The 18,866-nt window shown below is 52.1% G+C and overlaps 1 protein-coding gene across 3 annotated transcripts; it reads left to right on the forward strand.

Annotated features, from left to right (window-relative positions):
• Window positions 1–92: 92 nt before the first annotated feature.
• GLYCTK (glycerate kinase) lies at window positions 93–16,632 on the forward strand. 3 transcript variants are annotated; one of them, XM_033002048.2, is made up of 8 exons: window positions 93–180; window positions 1,386–1,558; window positions 3,636–3,682; window positions 6,587–6,698; window positions 8,643–9,038; window positions 9,407–9,558; window positions 11,424–11,599; window positions 12,248–16,632. In XM_033002048.2, the coding sequence occupies exons 5-8, from the start codon at window positions 8,752–8,754 to the stop codon at window positions 13,151–13,153; spliced, it is 1,521 nt and encodes a 506-aa protein (XP_032857939.1). In that variant the 5' UTR covers window positions 93–180; window positions 1,386–1,558; window positions 3,636–3,682; window positions 6,587–6,698; window positions 8,643–8,751; the 3' UTR covers window positions 13,154–16,632. The 3 variants fall into 3 exon arrangements, with proteins under 3 accessions (XP_032857939.1, XP_042655645.1, XP_042655646.1); XM_042799711.1 differs by lacking the exon at window positions 93–180 and adding an exon at window positions 357–670; XM_042799712.1 differs by lacking the exons at window positions 93–180; window positions 6,587–6,698 and adding an exon at window positions 357–670.
• The last annotated feature ends 2,234 nt before the right edge of the window (window positions 16,633–18,866 follow it).

The raw sequence follows: 18,866 nt of genomic DNA on the forward strand, positions 1-18,866 counted from the left end.
GGGCACCCTGGGAAGGCGGGGCGGGGCGAGCACGGGCGGGGGGCGGGGCGTGCGCACGGCCCGCTGGGACGGGGGAGGCCGCAGTCCCGTGCCGGGCGGCCATATTGAGCGTGGCAAGAAGGCCTGCCCGCCCTCACCCCGGCGTGACTGCCGGCATCCTCGCCCCGCGCGGGGCCCGAGGTGGGAAGGGGCGACCCGGAGCAGGGTCGGGCTAGGCCGTCATTGCCCACCCGCCCCGCGCCCCGCGCCCCGCGGAGGGGTTTGAGGAGGGGAGGGAAGAGTGAAAGTCGGGTTGGGGGCGTGACGTCATCCCGTAGAGCGGGCAACGACTTCGCGCTGCTGGGAGGGGCGTCACTTCCGGTGCTGGGCGGGCCTGCAGCCGCCTCGTGGGACGTGAGGGGAAGCCGCGCTCGCGCCGCCGGGCCTGCGCGCTCCACGCTCACCTCCTCCCGCCCCCAACCCCCCCACCCGCCCCACCCCGGCCGGCGCTCAATGCGCCCGAGGCGGAATTTAACATATTTTTGCGTATTTTCCGCCGTAACTAGCGAGAGAGCGGCGTTGGAGGCGGTGGTGTGTCCTGCGGCGGCCGCTCGGCGGGCCCGGCCGGGGGTGAGGAGGCGGGGGGGGGGGTCCCTCCGCAGGGTCTGCTCGGGGCGGCCGTGTCCCGCAGGTATCTGCACCCGCTGAAATACACAGTGATCGCCGCCTCGTTCTTTTTTTTTTTTTTCCCCCCTCTACTTTCAGTTCAATTATTAGACACTTTAGTATCCCAGTATTTTTTATTCTTCGAAAATGCTGCAGTACTACGGCCTTACGCCGCATCAGACGTCAGATAAAGACGAGCAGCACAGACTTAACATTTAAGAAAGACGTCTTGGCTTTGGAGGCTGGGGCTCTAATACAGGCACCTCGGCACTTTTTTCTATCGTGAATCTTGGTGTCAGGCTCTGTGTTCGTGTTTTTGTACACCTCTTTAACCTTAAAGTTACTCCTGGAGTACAACGGTAGCTCTGAGAGTCTGCACACACACACGCCCCTAAAGATTTCCCGCACCCTGCTATTTTAATTTTAGAAAACCAACAGATCATTTCGGTCCCCCAGAATCAAAAGAAAAAAAAAAAACAACCCACAACATACATAAATGCCATCATAAATGTTAATTGCATTTTCCTTTCACAGTCTCCAGAATAGTTTGATTTTGCTTTGAGAATAATATTGCCCTCCTGTGGTCAAACAACAGTAAGTCCAGGAACTTGTCAAAGGTCTGCCTGCATGTCATTCAAACATGCTTAGTTATTTTATGTGAATGTACGATTTAGTGAACCAAAAGCCTCTTCTGAGATTACTTGCTCTTACAGTTTGCTTACTAGAGTTCACCATTACAGGTTTAGACATCTAACCCGATTCACCCTCTCATGCTGTGGTGGGATTGGCTCATCAGAATGATTCACTGATTTTTACTCTGAAACAGAAGATTTTCACACAGCAGTCTCAAGAGACTCAACAAAAGATACCTTCATTACTTCTGAGGCGCTCAGGGTCAGCTACCCCATTGCAGGTCAGTTCAAAATCTACGATTGATTTTTGTGTGATGAGAGATTTTAGAGAAGCGCAGAACAACATGCCTCTTACACGCGGTAAATTATATGATCAAAACCTGGATTATCTCATGTGGGCCCTGAAGGTGACTCACCAATACCATCCTAAGACAATTTACTTCAAAACAGCTACAGCACTTAGCTAAGTTTTGTAGTTGTGTAACACTGTGGGTTGTTGATTTGTTATTTTGTCACTCCCTTTTTATTCTTTCTTCTGCCTTTCTTCCTAGTCGTTGGAACTTAGTTTGTCAGTTTATACCAAGCTGGAATTTATCTGGCAGGATAATTGGATCTCCTAGTAAAATGTCACATTAAGTAGGAATTATGGATAATGCCCCTGCAAAACTAGTTAATGGAAAAAATGTTTAATTGTTGCTTGAGTAATATTGATCATATGCAGTCATTCTACTCATGCATTTCCATATTAGATACTACCGTAGTCTGCACAAGACTGACCTGTGCTTGCTCAGTTTGGGTGGACGTGAATTCCAGAGAGATGCTTCTGGAAACAGCACTGCTCAGGTGGATATATTTCTTTTGGACTCTGCTGGAGTGATGATTCTCTGTGGGTAACAGTTATGACTGGAGGCTTGTGTGGAGAGCTTTTATCCTACAACTTCTCATCTCTTTATCTGATCATCTCATCTCTTGAATCTAAGCATGATGCTCTGGAGCATCGAACCCTGTCCTTGCTGTTACAACATGAAATCCCAGAAGTATGGGGAGAAGGGACCTCTGGAGCTGCCAGCTCCACCCTCCTGCTCAGTGCAGGACCAGCACAAGATCAGCTTGGCCACAGCTTTGTCTAGCCCAATCCTGAAAACCACCTAGCATGGAGACCACAGCTTCTCTGAGTGGCCTGATCCAGTGCTGTGCGACCCTCTCTATAAAGAACTTTTTGCTAATGTCTAGCGTGAACATCCTGACTTGCAAATTGTGGCCATTGCTCCTTATACTTTCTGCCACTACCAAGAAGGGTTCATCTCCACTGTCTTTATAACCACCCTTCAAGCAGTTGTAACTGCTATTAGGTTTCTCGCTAGCTGGTTGCACCACTTGGTTCCTAGCCCACTCTGATGCACAGGGATCCTGCCCCAGCAGCAAAACTTCATACTTCTCCTTGCTGAGCATCATGAGGTTTCTGTTGGCCCTGACCTTGAGTTTATCACAGTTCTTCCTCCAGCACTTTCCCCCAATTAGGTGCTCTGCACTGCCTTCCAGGTCACTAAAGAAGCTCTAGGGTGACGTGAACCCCAATAGAGTCCCTGTTGATTACTAGCTGTCAACTGGACCCTGAGCCACTGATGTCTACCCTCTGAGCCCAGTGGTCAAGTTGTTTTTCAGCAAGTCTAACAGTGTGATTTCCCAGCCCACACTCCTTCAGCATGCTCACAAGAATGATGTCAAAAACCTCACTAAAGTCAATGTAGATTACATCTGCTGCTTTCAGCTTTCCCCATAGCCTCTTGTCTCAGCCTAGAGGGCAGCCATAATTGTCATCCCGTGACTGACTAATATTCTTGGCTCTTTTTCCTCTTATGTTATTTCCAACTGAGGAGCTCAGAATTTTTTGCTATTAATCCCAAAGAGCATGACCTTGTATTTTGCAGTACTGAATTTTGACTCCTTTCTATTATTCCAGTCCTCAAGGCTGGAAACTTTTCAATTTCTGAAGAATACTGTGATCCTTCCCTGTATTTTAAATGACTCTCAACTTTGATTGCAAGTTGACTCAGAATAGGAAGTTTGAGAAATTACAGCATGAAAGAAAGTAAACTTGGCATGGACTTGGCTTCGGGGTAGTACTGTTCTGCATTGAGGTACAGAAGGATTTTTTAGTGAAAAATTTTTCTTCCCTTAAATCCCCAGTGCATGGGAAAATCATTTCCAAAAGGTATATAGGGAGTGAAGGGAGTGTGACCTAGAAAAACTAGTAAGATGCATATGTCAAATCCAGTTAAGTTTTTTACTAATGATTCTGATCTATATATATAAAATGCTGAACAGAACACTTATCATCCCTGTGTTTGGCCGTAGGCTACATTCCCCATCAAAGGCAAAGAGACCCTGTTGACGCTTTCCTGGTGAGTAAATCAGTCATGAGAGCAACATTTTTCTTCTCCAAGAAACATATAGAAAGCCATGTATTGGAAATTAGGACTCCTGGGTTTCCAAGAGTTCAGCATATTCTCGAAACAAAGGTATTCAGACTCCATCCTACTTTCTCCCTTGCCTGCCTGGCAAACCCTCTGTGCAGCTTTCTGGTCTCAAGGTACTGCTTTTGTCCACCATCATCCTCTTTCTCAGTTATGGATGCAGGAGCACCACAGTCAGCACATCCCTGCACACCCACTTGTGTACGGGACCCTTCATAGCCAACCGTTGATGATTTGGTCCATCCTAGCTGCAGACATTTTCTCTTTTACAAAATGTGAACGAGGTAGTGCAGTAATTTTATGCAAATCCATGTGCAGATTAAAAAATTAATCAAATTCTGAAATTTTCATTTAAAGAGATTAGTCTTGAAAAATCCCCCATCTAATTGTCCCAGAATAGTCACTTGGAACAAACCTTCATCGCTTTGTTTTCCTCCTGGGTTCAGTGCATCTCCTGGAAAATTTTCTTGTAATGCACTTGGGACCATCTGAAGCATCAAGTTTGAGGTTGAGCAGGGCTCACCAGGCGAATTAAAGTTGATATATCAAATGATAGAAAAGATGTGTCAGTAAGTGGGAACATGGGAGTTAAAGGCAGTAAAATCTCTGCGCTGTTGTACTTCATAGGTAAACTCCCATGGTAATGCATGAAAAATGGAAGCAGTAAGCCTCAGTGAGTCTAACGGTAATTTACATACCAAGAGGCCAGAAGAAAGTCATGTAGCAAGAAAAACGAGTAGCAAGAGGCACTGCTAAAACTTGCCGTGTCTGGCAGTTTACTGCTGTAACAAAGATGTAATCTGTCTTTTAGAGCTTGAGCTCAAAATTGTCCTCGAACAATCGAGGTTTGATCCAATGCCATCTCAGGTTTTTTGCAAGCCCCTCAGGGATTTTGGAGCTGACCCTGTACAGGGGCCAGCCACCAGTCACTGCCACGCTGGCAGCAATCCAGAGAAGTCCTGGTGACATTAAAAATGAACTAACTTGGGCCTGTGTAGTTCTCAGTTAAATTAGCTGTTCCGGAGCATTAATATACAGTATCCTCCGATCTTGCAGCACCTGAAATGCTCGGGATGTGTGATTGGGTAGGCCTGTAACGAGCCCAATTGCCCCAACTTCAAGAAAACCACAAGCCCATGATGCAAACCTGTGAACAAACCTCCAACCGCAGCACCTGGAATAGCTCAGCTCTGCCCAGCAATGGCAGACTGGCTCCTAGAAGGGAATATTTTTCTGTCTTTCAAGTACCTGCCATGGATGGGCACGGCTGGCTCATTTGTTCACTGTTTTCCTCCCCAGTGTGACTCCAAGTTTATGGCTCACACTATGGCCCCCTATGTCCACGCTTTTGGTCTCATGCCACCATCCAATTTACCTGGCAGCTTACCACATTTCTGCCCCTAGTGCTGGATTGTTTCTGTCTCCCTCTGACTTTGGCTCCTTTCCTGCAGAATTGCTTTAATTAAAAAGTTAATGGAAGATAATGCAAATGAGCACTTTGCCTGTATTTTATCACAGTCCAGCTCCTCTCCCTCCCTTTTTCCCAGAGAAGGTGAAAATGAGGAGCTGGGTTTTTGCTGCTTTTTGTTGTGGGAGTTAACAATGGAAATTTCTGCAGACTTAAGGGGAGCCCTATGAAGAAAGAGCTTATAATGGTAATGCACGCAAACAAGTATGTAGATGATGAACATTATTCATCAATGAAAGCTGAGGAAGTTTTAATTTAAAGGGGATTAATCTAAACCACTTACAGTATTCCTGCTCTCTTTGAAACAGGCAATTCTTAGTATTGTTTTCCTCCAAAGCTTAGTGCAAACTTCTAGAAAACTTTTAGAAAGACTATCTATACCCCAACTCCAAATTATCCTGAGCAGGGACAAAGGGAAGGCACAAAACCCGAGCCCCGCTAGTGCCTACAGCATGTCAGCTTATATCCATATAGAAGAGGGCTCATTCATCCCTATGTGATTTCCCTGAGAAACTAGGGAACAAAGGTTAGTGCGTGAAGCAATATGAGTCACAACATCAGCCCCTTCTCCCAGCCCAGACTCTTCCCAGCCAGCAGTGGAAAGAGGAAAAGGGAAGGATGTGAGTATGTCATTTCCCCACGTGCAATACACAGCAGTTAACTGGCAGTTCCATCATTTGTAGACCCACCATCCGTGGAGATAGTCTGTGAGCTGCCATTTGGATTATTTTTCTTTTCAAGGCTGCCTATGCCTTGGTGTGGGGTGACGTTCAGTTCCCTTGATCTTATTTTTAAAGCCTGGGTAAAACGAGTAGGAGTTTTATTATTTGTTAATATCTACAGTGGATTTATAGCTGTTCCCTGGTGACATTTAGTTCCCAATGCCTGAGACTGTATAAATAAATTACATAAAAATGGATTTGTGGCATCATTAGCAACAGCCCCATTCCAAGGGGAGCCTCCAGTGAGCCTGCGTGTCTAATCAAAGCTGACAAGGAGCAGAGTTACACACAGAGACCTCCAAAGCTAATGGGTCTGTGCCAAATTCAGCTCTCTGGTGTGTTGGTGTAAGGTTGGATAACCTCTGACGGCAAGGGGATTTTACACCGGACTTACTCTGCGTTTGCACCTGTGCACTGAGATCAGTGTCAGGCAGCGTGCCCTAAAATCCTTAGAAGCAATGGAAAGACACGTGCTGACTTAACAGACCCTGGATCAGGCCTCGATGGTTAAAGTATAATCTGAGTTCAGAGTGCAGAAAACAGATTACATGCCTGCTATTGTAGTGAAATGCTTTCCAGAGCAAGCATTAGCAGTATGTACACAAGTGCCAGATGAATTAAGCTGGCATTTATTTTTTTCAGCTCCAGTAGGAGAGGATTGCTTTTAAACAACTCGCGCCTGCTGTGTCGTGTCTGGAGTCAGAGCTGAACGGAGCTGATGGGAGGGCACGTGTGACAGGAGCCGCAGTTGCAGGTCTGGTTGTGCTCAATTCCCCTGGTCTTCAGGGTCAGCCGTGCACAGAAACATCAAGGCAGAGACAGAACCTGTTAAAAGCTTTGGGGCTTTTTTTTTTCTTAAACTCCCCTGGTTTCATTTAAGCCTTTTTCTCTGACCACTTCTGCAAACCCTGTATGGCAGCTCAGACAAGGCGACCTGGGGCGTGATGCACCTCTGTTTTGTAACACCTGCCTCTGATTGTGCTGTGCTGCCAGGTGAATCAGAGTCCTGCTGGGAACCGAGATGCTAATCTCAGTTCCTGAGAGGTGTAAAGCTGACTTCACCGGTGTTAGCACGGTTGCTCTGGCCCTCATTGTAAGAGGGCTGAGGCTCAGTGGTTTGAACTGCTGGCAGCATCAGCTGCCGTGAAGTTTAAAGAGACTAGTAACAAAGTGGTCAGGTCACCCTATCTTTTATTCTTATCTCTCCTTGTGACTGAAAAGCCAGTCCTTCTGGCTGATATCCAAAGTATAGATAGGTAGTTTATCTGCCTTGGGTTTTGCCTTTAAAATCTGATTCTCATAAGCGTTGAATGATTTAGTTAGATTTGATGATCTTAAAGGTCTTTTCCAACTTAAATGCTTCTTGGATTTTTTTCTCTGGCAAACCTATGATTCTCCATATAGTTTTACCTGCAATTCCCTTGTCCAATAGATTTCAGAGTATACCCATTTCATTGCCTGAGAAGGTGTCTGTGTTCAGGTTTTCACTGAGTGTTTGGGTCCTTGCAGCAAAATAAGGGAGATTTAGACCAGTGGAGCTGTTGGAAAGCTTGTCTGGCTTAATGATTAACACCTTGCAATGCTATGGGTGTGTTAGGACAAAGAGACCTCTGGACTCGTAAGCCCTCCCCGAAGCAGGCAGCCACTGGCCTTGCACTGAAACACATCCATTTACTAGAGAGAGGAATAACTCTCTCAGGTAATTTGAATGGGTCTGTGATGGAGTGTGTGGCCCTCCTGGCACCTTTAATTGCCTGCACCATAGTTGCCATGTGCCGGAGAAATGCAGATCACAAGGATCTTTGATCCTGAGAAACCAGCAGTGAACTTGTTGCCAGTTAACAGAAGGAAGAAGAAACGCTGGGAGGAAATAGATGTATGGGTGCTGGCAGGGGCTGCCTTTCTTCTGTCAAGGCAAGTGTCTGCCCTTGAGCAGTTGAGATCTTTCGGTCCACACACAGATCTGTTGCATATAATGCTAATACTCAGCAGAAACTAGCTGAAATAGGCTCTCACAGACATGGCTGGCAACCTTGCTTGATCTGAAGTGTTATTTGGCCTCTAAATGTGATTTTAATGAATAATGAGAGGACTGAAAAATAAAGGTGAATGAAGCCTCATGTTAATTTGCTGTTTGGTGGGGAAACCTCATTACTGGTTTCTCTGTGGCCACCAGCAGCAAGGGATCAGGCAGCCAGCAAGCCTGTTGTTTCTCCTAAGTCCATGCCTGATGCTGCAGGGACACATGGGGCAATGCACAGCCAGAGAATGAGATCAGCATTTGGCTAGCATGAGGAAGGGAGTTAATGTAGTGAAAAGCTGTTCCACCCAGACACCGTGCTATCTCCAGGATAGAGGGAAGCTTCCACAGTTTGGAAAGGTGTCAAACACTGAGCAAATAGAAATGATGGCTTGCCAGTGGCAAATCTACAGTGATGGAGAAGCTGGCTGTCAGGGCTCACCCTCCCTGTGGGAGGTGATGGGAATGCAGGGGGACCACAAGCTGACAGGTAGTTTGAATGTGACACTGTCCTCCTCTCCCTCCTGCCTGGGGAGAGGTTTGAAAATGCTGTTGATATGGCACCTTAATCTAGAGGAAACAGGAGCTAGAGCTCCATGATTCACGTTTTGCCCTCCCTGCTCTCTCTGAGACAGCCCTGTCTCTTCTGCTAGTGAAAATGTTCTCTTTCCCTTGCAGGTTGGAGAGTGCTGGCTGCTCCAGCTCTCGTGGCCTGGCCTGTGTGGGCAGAGCGTGCCCAAGCCCACCCCACGGAGCAGGTTGGCTCAGCCTGGCCGCCCTGCGCAGCATGTCCCTCTGCGAGCACGTACTGTCCCTCTTCCGCGGAGCAGTGGGCACTGTCCGGCCGGCTCCGATGCTGAGGAGAGCTGTGAAGCTCCAGGGAGATGGGTGCCCTCAGCTGCTGGTGAAGGGCCGGACCTTTCCAGTGAAGAGGGACCTGTACCTGGTGGGTTTTGGCAAAGCTGTGCTGGGGATGGCCGCGGCAGCAGAGGAGATCCTGGGAGACCACCTCGTTCGGGGGATCATCAGTGTGCCGCTAGGCATCCAGGAGAGCCTGCAGAGAGCAGGAATGCAGTAAGGGGGAATGCAGTCTAGACAGTTTGGGGGGGGTAGGCTGCCAGATTTATCCTCTGTGGGATGTTGCTGTGAAGCCCTTCAATCCTTTCCAGCTGCCCTTGCCCTGGTGCCCACCCGGTCTACCACACCACCCTGGTTTTCAACCTCCATCGTGTCCCAGTGGCACCAGTGACACAGCCCATCTCTTGCACTGGATGCATTGCCTCCCCAGCCCTGGGGAAGAGGCACTCAGCAAAGGCCACCTCCCTGTCCTCGTCACTCGCCGTGCACCTCTGGTGCACCAGGCCTGTTTCCCTGCTGAGTGACAGCCTGGCTGCCTGTGTAGGTGCACGTCAGTGGTGTGATTGCCCCTCTTACCTCACCAGGGAGATGCTTCTGAAGCCACACAGCAAAATCCAGGTCATTGAAGGTGCCAAGAACAACCTCCCAGACCAAGAGGCTCTGAAGGGAGCAGTTGCCATCCAGGAGCTGGTTGAGGGCCTGACTGCTGACGACCTGCTCCTTGTGCTCATCTCAGGTAGCATGGGGATCCCAGGGAATGGGCTCTGCTGATGGCTCTCCAGCTGCCTGCCCACACGTGGCTGCGCAGCCGGGGAGCGCTGTCTTGTGCCGGCCCTGTCAGCACTGATACTTGCACCTCTGTGATTTTTCCTCTCCCTTCTCCTACCAGCATTTCTCTAGGGATGCAGCAGGGGAGGGCATGGGGCTGCCTGCTGCTGCAGTGGACGCACTGCCTCCCAGCACTGGGGAGAGGCTGAGGGGCGCAGGCTGGGTGCTGTGGTTGTGCCACCGTTGTGAGATGGCACCTCTGGGCACAGCCTGCCAGCTGCTCTCACTCCTTGGCAAGGAGACACTTTCTTCCTGCTCCCTCCTTACATTTGGGGCCTCAGTCTTGGAGAGGCAAGCATTTGGTGGACTTGCACGCTCCGAATCTCTGCAGGGGTGTGAGTCTCTAAAATGAGATTTGGGACTGACTCTTCCCAGGGCTTTGTTGCTTCCTGGCCAGTGGAAATGAGGCCCCCAGGTTCCAACACAGTGAGCTGCACGCCTTGCAGGCTCAGCCCTGCACACATGCAGGCTGCTGGGCCCCCGGGGCTATCCCCGGACCCAGGACTGTGTAAGGAAGGTGGATATTGTGCATGAGAGGGATGCAGTGACGTTGCCCCAGCCTAGAGTTTGGCTGGGTGAGTGGGTGTCACAGGGCAAAAGCATGCAAGGGCTTGGAGCAGCTCTGTAGAAACCCCTTGGTCTCCTCTGCTCAGTGATTGTTCCTCTGTAGATGCTGGAGCCTGATCTGATACAGAATAAATAGTGCCGTTAGGCAAACACCCAAGCGGCTGGCATCAAGCTGCACTTGCTGGGGATTCCCTTGGGTTTCCTCCTGTCCTTTGGCTACGAGGATCTCAAAGAGACTCCCCAGCCCTTCAGGGAGCCTGTACAGGATCTCCCCGTGGCTGTGACTCCCTGTGCATGTGCACGCCCACACAGCAGCCGGTCCCCAACTGCTCCTGCCTCTCAGCTAGATCCCTGGCTATTGATTGAAACACAGGCATTTGCATTTGTTTTTCTTGCTCATCATGTTTTATTGATGCTGATTTGTCTCAAATCTCTGAGCAGGCTTTGCCTTTTGACAGTAGCTTTCAGCTGTACTTCTGTGCATGTTCACACTTTGCTCAGATCTTGCTCCTTTCTGCTCTGCATTTTCCATCCATTTTACTTTTCCATTAGAACCTTTCTTCTTTGCCTTCTTTTCTGCATTTTCAATGCCTGCTTGTATCAGACAGGATTCCCATCAATGAGGCTATCACCCTGGACTCTGGGTGTGCTTTATTCTTTGTGTTACTCTCTCCCCTTTTCCTTTCCTCCCAGGCCTAGATAAATGCAGTTCAGCAGTTTCCAGTCTTGCTGCAGCCATAGCTGGTGTTTTTACACACTGTCCTGAATAAATGGAGACAGAAAAGCAGGCAATGTCTTTATCTGCTTAGCTCTGACTGCCGTGTGAGTTATGGAGGCCGTGCTCCCTGCTTACCCATCCAGGTAGCCCTTGAAAACCAGCGTGACGACACACTAGTAGCCTGATGTAGTGGGGGCAGTAATTGCTGGCCCTTCTCTTTCATCCCTGCAACACTGCAGGCATGCAGTACCCTGGTCCGGCAAGGTTCACACTGCCCAGGTGAAGTGTAGCTGATTGCAGGCAGTGCGGGACTGCAGTGATTAAAACCCAGTGGTGAAGAAGACTGGATTCTCCAGAGCTGTTAGCATAGTTCCCCAATCGCCTCTGCCTTCCTTCCACGCACTGACGATGGAAGAGGAAAGGCATTGAACTTGCTTTCCTTCTGTCCTCCTTTTCCTGCTATCCTTGCCGTCTCTTTTGCATCCTAGGGGGTGGATCAGCCCTACTGCCTGCTCCCATCCCTCCCATCCTGCTTGAAGAGAAGGAGAAACTCACAAAGATGCTGGCTGCCCGAGGAGCTGCCATCCAGGAGCTGAACATTGTCCGGAAGACTCTGTCCTTGCTGAAGGGTGGAGGGCTGGCCCGGCTCGCGTATCCCGCACAGGTAACCGAGGGGAAAGCCCTGCTTGCCCAGCGATCACCCATCTGCCCTCGAAATAGGAGTTTAGTCAACCGACCTAAGCATGCCTGCAGGGTTTTTCTCCTTACTGAATGAACAACCTTTGCACACTGTTTTGGGACTCTGTGGCTCAGATTTCACTGAAGACCCAAACTCTCAGTGAGGCAGAGGTGGAAGAGGGGGAATTTGGACTTAGCAAATATCATCTGTCCCATCACACCACTCTCAGCAGACCCCAGCCCTCACCCAGCAGGCACTCCCAACGTGCTGGTGCTCTGCCACGGTGCTTTCAAGGCTGGGTCTGATCCTTGGCTCCCCTGAGGGCTGTTCTCAGCATGTGCCACCGCTGAACCCACACGAGTTTACTAGCCTGACAAACGCAGCAGCATGGGTTACACCTTCCAGTGTGATTGTCTGATGTCAAAGGACAGTGTAGATATGTGGGTTTGAGAAGGGCAAGGTGACACTCACAGGACTGTAAAAAAAAAAAATGGGCCAAGATCTGCCCCTGTTTCCATCTGCTTTGGCATGGGGGTGACACAAGTGTAACTCAGAGCAGCGCTGGTGCCAGGGCTGTTGCATGGTCACCTGTCTCTGCCTCCTGCAATAATCTGTGGGCGTTTCTTTTTGTAGGTGGTGAGCCTCATCCTTTCTGATGTGATTGGTGATCCCTTGGACATCATAGCGAGTGGGCCCACCGCTGCCAGCTCCCACAGCGCCCAAGACTGCCTTCAGATACTCACCAAATACAACCTGCTGCACCACCTGCCCAAGTCAGTGGAAATGGTCCTGTCCAGCTCTTCCACAGAGCCCGCTGCTCCGGAAGACTACTCCAACGTTTGCAACATCATCATCGGGTCAAATACGCTGGCTTTAGACGAGGCCAAACGCCAGGCCGAGGGCCTGGGCTACACAACTCTGATTCTGAGCACAGCAATCTGCGGGGAAGTCGGCCGCGTCGCGATGCTGTACTGCCAGCTGATCTGGCTGGTCTGCCTGAGCTTCGCTGGCCTCGGAGAAGGGCCCCCGGGTGAGGAAGCGAGGGGGAATCTCCTGCAGCTGGCAGCAGAGCTAGAGATCCCGGGTTTGAACATTGCGGAGTTTCTACAGACCCTGCGAGGATTAAGGCCTGAAAGACCGGTCTGCATCCTGGCCGGTGGAGAAACCACCGTTCAGCTTCAGGGAACCGGCAAGGGAGGGAGGAACCAGGAGCTGGCCCTGCGCGTGGGGCTGGGCCTGCACAGGGCACAGGCTACGAAAGACAGCAGCCCCCCAGGGAGGTGTGACATCGTCTTCCTCAGCGGGGGAACAGACGGGCAGGATGGGCCGACGGAGGCGGCGGGGGCCTTCTGCAGCCCGGAGCTGGTGGCTGAGGCACTGCAGGAGGGCCTCGATGTGGAGGCCTTTCTCAGCAACAACGACTCCTACACGTTCTTCAGCCGGTTCCAGGGTGGGCGTCACCTCCTGGTGACAGGCTTGACGGGCACCAATGTCATGGACATCCAAGCCGTTTTAATTAGAGCCGCAGAGAGATCATGAGAGCTCCCCTCTGCAGATATCCAGATGCATTTAATTAGAACCAGGGATAAATGAAGGCATCAACACTGCAGACAAATGTAAACTACATAAATTAGGACTTGCTGTCAAGGATGCTAATATCTTTGACAGAAAGAATCCACGAATTAGACACATGAGTGAATTTCCACAGCAAAAGCAAGCACTTATAATTGGGATCAGAAGAAGGTATGAGGTCACATTACAGACACGGAGGCTGGATTTAACACTTCTCCTGAGAGCTGCCACTCTTGCGACTGCCTCAACTATAGTTAAAAGATGTGGGGAAATGGAGGAGCAGCCCAGCAGTGGGATTTTACACGTTCACAGAAGTGCATTACAGTGACTGAAGGATGTAAAAGCAGTAGCAAGGCCTGCCAGGCTGCAGGCAGGGAGGTGCTGGGGGAACGTGCTGAGAAGGGGACACCCAGTGCCCGCTCCACGTGCCAGCGCAGTGCCCTGCAGCTCCTCCCACAGCAGAGGCTACACAGAGACCCCCAGCCCAGCAGGATGCACGCCCAGCAGCGCGGCTGAGGAGCACGTTGGCCGAGAGAAGCATTTGATAGTGGACGCGTGACACAAAAGCCGTGCACAGTGCCACAGAGGGTGGTATCCCTTCACTGTGCAGCGTAAGGAAGGGGACGATTGAGGTGCAGTGGGAAGCCAGCTGAGTGGAGTCGTCCTCCTCCTCCAGCCTCCTGCCCTCCGCAGGGACATCTTCCCTGCTGATGCCTGTCAGGAGAGCCTCCTCCGTGCCAGCAGCGTGTACGCGATGAGCTTTCACAGTGTTGTTTTCCAGCTGCCTAGAAAACAGTCGTGCATCCAGCCCGAGCCACTGACCTTTCTTCTGCGCCGAGGCAGAAGTCGCTGTCACTCTGATTAACTCTGCTAATTCCACAGAACAAAAGGCAAGGAAACCTTCATGCTCAGCTCTCCTGACCCATGCTGCTGAGCTGATCAAAGGGCAAAGCTGCCGGAGCCGTGCTTTGACAGGGAGCCGCTCCCCCGCATGTATAAGGACACGGCGGTTATTGCGGTTTCGTCACCTACTGCAGTGCAATATGTAGGAGAGCAGAGATGAGCTGGGTTTCCCAGGACGTGGAGCCCATGGTGGGGCTGGAATTCAGAAGGGCTCTGCCTGTAGCAACAGGCATGGTGATGCTTTTGGCTGGATATTCAAAGGACTTCAGCTCAGCAGCCAGTATGACCCAACACGTCCGAGTCCTTTTGAGGATCTGCCTGTTTGTTACACAGCCTAAGTGGGAGCTGAGCTCCTTTGAAAATCCAGCCCTAATTTAATAGGACACACTTGACTCAGACTCTTTCCAGACAGACAGACCTACTCTGTGTGGCTGATCTCATCTCGTGACATAAATACACCTTCCTGCCAACAGTGAGTCGTGGTGTCTCACTGAACAGTCGTTCTGCGCCCTGCTCCAGGATAGATCAGAGGGTGGATTTTTGAGGAGGATGCGACACCTCCTGCTTTGCTTTTGAAGCCAATATCTAACAAGTAGGGATATCAGCAGGACCATCACGGGGCCCGGTATCGATGCCAGACTGGCAGCTGGACTATCTGGGCCACAGCCCAGGCCTAGTGTCAAGGCACAAGCCTGGGGATTTCAAAATCCCGGTTTTACCCCGGTGGTTTAAACTCATCCACGCATCTCATTTGTCCTCTGAGGCTGAAGGTCTTCTGTAACATGCCTGAACTTGCTCACGCTGGTAAACAGCTTTGAGATCTGCTGGGGAAAACCTGCCAAGTGTTCTAAAGCTCGCTGTGCCCCCGTAATGTCAGGTGGCGGTTGTGCAGGAGAAGGTGCTTTGTGCTGTGTGTTTTTCTCCGGAGGTCGCTGGCAGGTCGCCTCCTCCATGCCCGGCATGCCAGCACCACAGGGGCACTAACACGCGCGGCGATACAGCCAAAAAGTACCGGCTGCGGCCAGGATGACTGACTGAAGCTGGCTCCAAAATGTTGTTAACACTTCCTGTCCAATTCCGCTCCAGTGAAATCCAGAGTGACACTGGTTTCGGGCGGGGGTGCCTAGCAGAAGGGTCACTGGCATCTTCAGCAGCGGGTCTGGCGTGCCAGCCTGGGCACCCTGTCGCAGGCCGCCGTTCCCTCGCGCTCCGCCCGCAGCCCGGCCACCCTGGTCCCCGGAGCCGCTGCTGGCGCGGCGTCGCAGTCACGTTCAGAAGACCTTGGGCCAGTGCTCGCTGGCTTCTCCTGGGAAATGCCTACCGCACGCACCCCGGGCAGCGTCCTTGCTTTCTAAACAGTGGCTTTTCAGTAATGATTAAAAAGAGTTTGTGTTGGGGAGGAGAGGAGGCTAATAAAAGGTTTGTTGAAAGGATGGAGCTGTTTGAAGCGAGCTTCACATCTACGTGTGCTTGGCCTTCCTGTACTGTTTTTGTTCTTGTCCCTTCATTTCTAATGAGGTAACAGGACAGGGGAAGGTTGACCAAGGACACCCAGGTTACAGAAACACTTTTCCTCTTCTGATGCTTCTACGTGGATAGATCGAAGCTCCATTTCTGAGGGATCACTTGGGTGGACCTTGTGCATCTTCTGCCTAGGGAGGAAAGGAGCTTTGGAGTGTGTGCACCCCTAACAAACAAGGCATCATTTTATTCCTCTGGACAATGCTCAGCATGGAATTGCCTGTTACTGCTCCAGCCCAAAGCCAATTCCCTCTGACCTGCAGTCCCTTCGCTGACAGCAAAAGACCCCACGCATGAGCCAGCATGCATTTGGGCCACACAGGTGGGGTTTTGCAAGGATTTGTAAGGGGTAACAGTTGCATCTACAGACACAACAGCATCCCTTACCTGCCAAGTAACGATTTGCTTCTGGGTTGTCGGAGCCTGCCAGGAGCAATGACTTTCCCCTCAGGAACTTGAGTGAGTCACCACAGCTGAGCAGGGCTTTGCAGCTTACCCGCACTGTCCTGGATGGGTAATTGGCATCACATGAGTGTACCCGGGCAAAGGAAGAAACCCAGAGTGTGACTGTGGTCACACCAAGTGATCCCAGTCTGCAGGCCATGCTGGGACCAGCTCCGTGCCATCCTGGCTCCGGGGTGCTTGTGCCTAAGGAGACAAGGCGCAGAAAGAGCAAGGACAGTAAGAGCTGCTTGGTTTTAATGCTCCCAGTCCCTTCTCTTTTTATTGGAAAAGCAAAACTCTCTGCACCAGCCAGCCTCCAGGAAAGAGGGAGATGGGTGGAGATGGCCAACAGCTCCCTGTCCACGTCCCCGTACACGGGCAGGGGACACGGGCAGCCGTCGGGGAAAAGCACGCCCAGCCACTGGGCAGGGAGGGGACGAGCAAAGCCCGGGTGCATTCAGGGTTGGTTTGCTCTCCTAAGCTTGCTGCTCGTAGCCAAACAGTGCTAATGGCCAGGAGAAGTAACTGCGTTATTAACAGCACGAGCTTTTGGCAGTAAATTAAAAATCTTGGCTGCCGCTCTTGGCTCTGCTCTTGCCTCTTAGGAGACATTAATATCACAGCTCCCCAGCATTCCCATTATCACTTCATTAAGGATCCAATAATGATAAATGTGGATGGTTTTATTTTGCACGGAGCCTGATTAATGGCTAATATTTCACTAGGTGTTAATGGGGCCCTTCCTTTATGGAGGGATTGGAAGGGGGCTGCCTTTCATCTCCTCCACAAGCCGGGTAATTTTCACTATTTTCGCTAATGTGACAGATTTAACGCAAACCTTGAAAGAGCGGCTGAGGCCTCTTGAGAAACTTTGAAGAGCATCGTGCTTGGGGCAGCCCTTGTTGCCGCGGCTGTTCCCCAGCTCCTTTCTCCTCTTCTTCCTCCTCCTCTTCCTCCCCAGTCCTGCCGGCAGCGCCTCCTTCCAGTGCCTGCACCCAGATGCTGCAGGAGGCTGTCGGCCATCTCCTGGGATAGTGGAGGGCGAAAGCCAAGCAGGGCTCTCCCCAGGGACGAGCCCACCAGCGCAGCTGCCAGGGCTCTCCACAGCAAATGCGGTGCAGAATCAGGGCTGCCCTTGCAAGGGGGTGCAGTGCAAGGCATGGGCTTCTGCTGGCCTCACCCCAAAGCAGCTCGGCACCCCTCACCTGCCCCCCGAGAAGGCTGGGGAGCCCAGGATGCAGGACAGAGCCCAGGCTATAGCTCTGGTGGCTCCTCCGAGGCCGGCTCCTGTGGCACAGAGGCTGTTGTCCGCTGCAGGACCCCGGCGTATTGCACGGCTTCAATCCCTATATGAAGTGGGATGTATAATCACATAGGAATAAAAAGCCATACAAGACAGCAGGTCGCGAGTTGCTCCATGGTGGCAGGGCTGCCACGGCTCCCGATGGGATGGGGCTGAGCCCTGGGGAGCCCCCCCCAGCCCCTCTGTGGGGCCTGTGGGGAGACAGAGGAACCCTGCATCAGAGAAGAGAGGCGATGTTTCAGCCAGGAGAAAGCATGGGAGGCCCCAGAGCTGCTGGAGAGGGAGCCCCGTGGGGTATCGGCACTTGCTCCCAGCTCTCCCAGCTAACGGGGGCCTCCCACCCCAGCCCCCCCCCCCCCCCCCCCCCCCCATGGAGCCGAGACAAGATTTGCCCTGTGGTACACTCAGACCTCCCCTCTGCTCATCCCCATCCCAGCACATAACCCTCCAGCCTGGGCACTCTCTGCTTGCGCTACCGGCATCCCCAGGGCTTTATCAGCCCCACCAAGGCAATGGGTACTGCAGCCCTCCAGCACCAGCACAAACACCCGGTGGAGGGAGAAAAAGGAGCCAGCCCCCTCCCCGCAGCGGTGGGAGCATCCTCTGCCGTCAGACCGAGGAGAGGAGAGCCCAGCGGTTGGAGGGAGCGGTTGCAGGGAGCCGTCAGTGCCCGGCTGTCAGAGCACAAATCCCCTAGCAGCCCATTAGGAGCAGCTCCCGGCTGCCTGCAGGAGCTCTTGACAGGGGGCCAGGCACCAGCACGGGTCCCCTGCTAAGCTGGACGTGGGTGGAATGAAACTGGGGAGCTATTGCCCCGGTAAACGTTCACCGAGTGGTGCCAGCACGGCTGCTGCGGGCAGCCCCGTGGGCTGGGGTACAGGGGTGGCTGGGGCAGGCTCCTGTGGGAGCCCACCCAAGCGATGCCGGGGATAAAACCAAGTGGCCGCCAGCAGAAATGTGGGTTTGTGCTGCTTCTTCTCCTCCCACCTCACACCCCAGCAGCGATTTTGGCACCCGCGGGATGGGACGCCCAGAGCAGCGCCCGCCATAGGAGGGGACGGGCGGTGGGTGCAGGATTGTGCAACGCCGTCCAGACACGCACCGAGAAGGGAAGAGCTGCTTTTAGCTAAAAGAGCAAAGCAGCGGTGCACGGCCATGCTCTGCTCGCTGAGGGCACCGAGAAACCTCTCTTCACTGGCCCAAGAGACTACGGCCGATCACCGCAGCATTGCTTTGGGCATCACTGGAGGAGCTGAGCCACCTCAGAGCCACCACCCTGGGCTCCCCTTAACCCGTGAGGAGGAACTTCAAGCTCCAGGCTGCCTTTCCAAGGCGTGTGTCACTACCCTTCAAAACACTCCCAGAAACCTTCCCCCATCCCCAGGGTCGGGGTTTCTCCTGAGGCCGGACCAGCTCACCAGGTTGGACTTTCCACATCATCCCTCATGGGGGATGCTCCTGCCCAGCCAAACCCTGCACAGAGAATGGGCAAGGGTCCTTACTGTCCCC

Source organism: Tyto alba, unplaced genomic scaffold (assembly GCF_018691265.1).
Source record: "Tyto alba isolate M040663 unplaced genomic scaffold, T.alba_DEE_v4.0 Super-Scaffold_3, whole genome shotgun sequence".
Classification (NCBI taxonomy): Eukaryota; Metazoa; Chordata; class Aves; order Strigiformes; family Tytonidae; genus Tyto; species Tyto alba.

What these genes read in the sequence shown, in the direction of transcription:
- GLYCTK (XM_033002048.2), top strand. Translation starts at nt 8,752, where the DNA reads ATGTCCCTCTGCGAGCACGTACTGTCCCTCTTCCGCGGAGCAGTGGGC. An exon ending in CTGCAGAGAGCAGGAATGCA is followed by an intron (nt 9,039 to 9,406) that starts GTAAGGGGGAAT and finishes TTACCTCACCAG; the next exon opens with GGAGATGCTTCTGAAGCCAC. An exon ending in GGCTCGCGTATCCCGCACAG is followed by an intron (nt 11,600 to 12,247) that starts GTAACCGAGGGG and finishes TTCTTTTTGTAG; the next exon opens with GTGGTGAGCCTCATCCTTTC.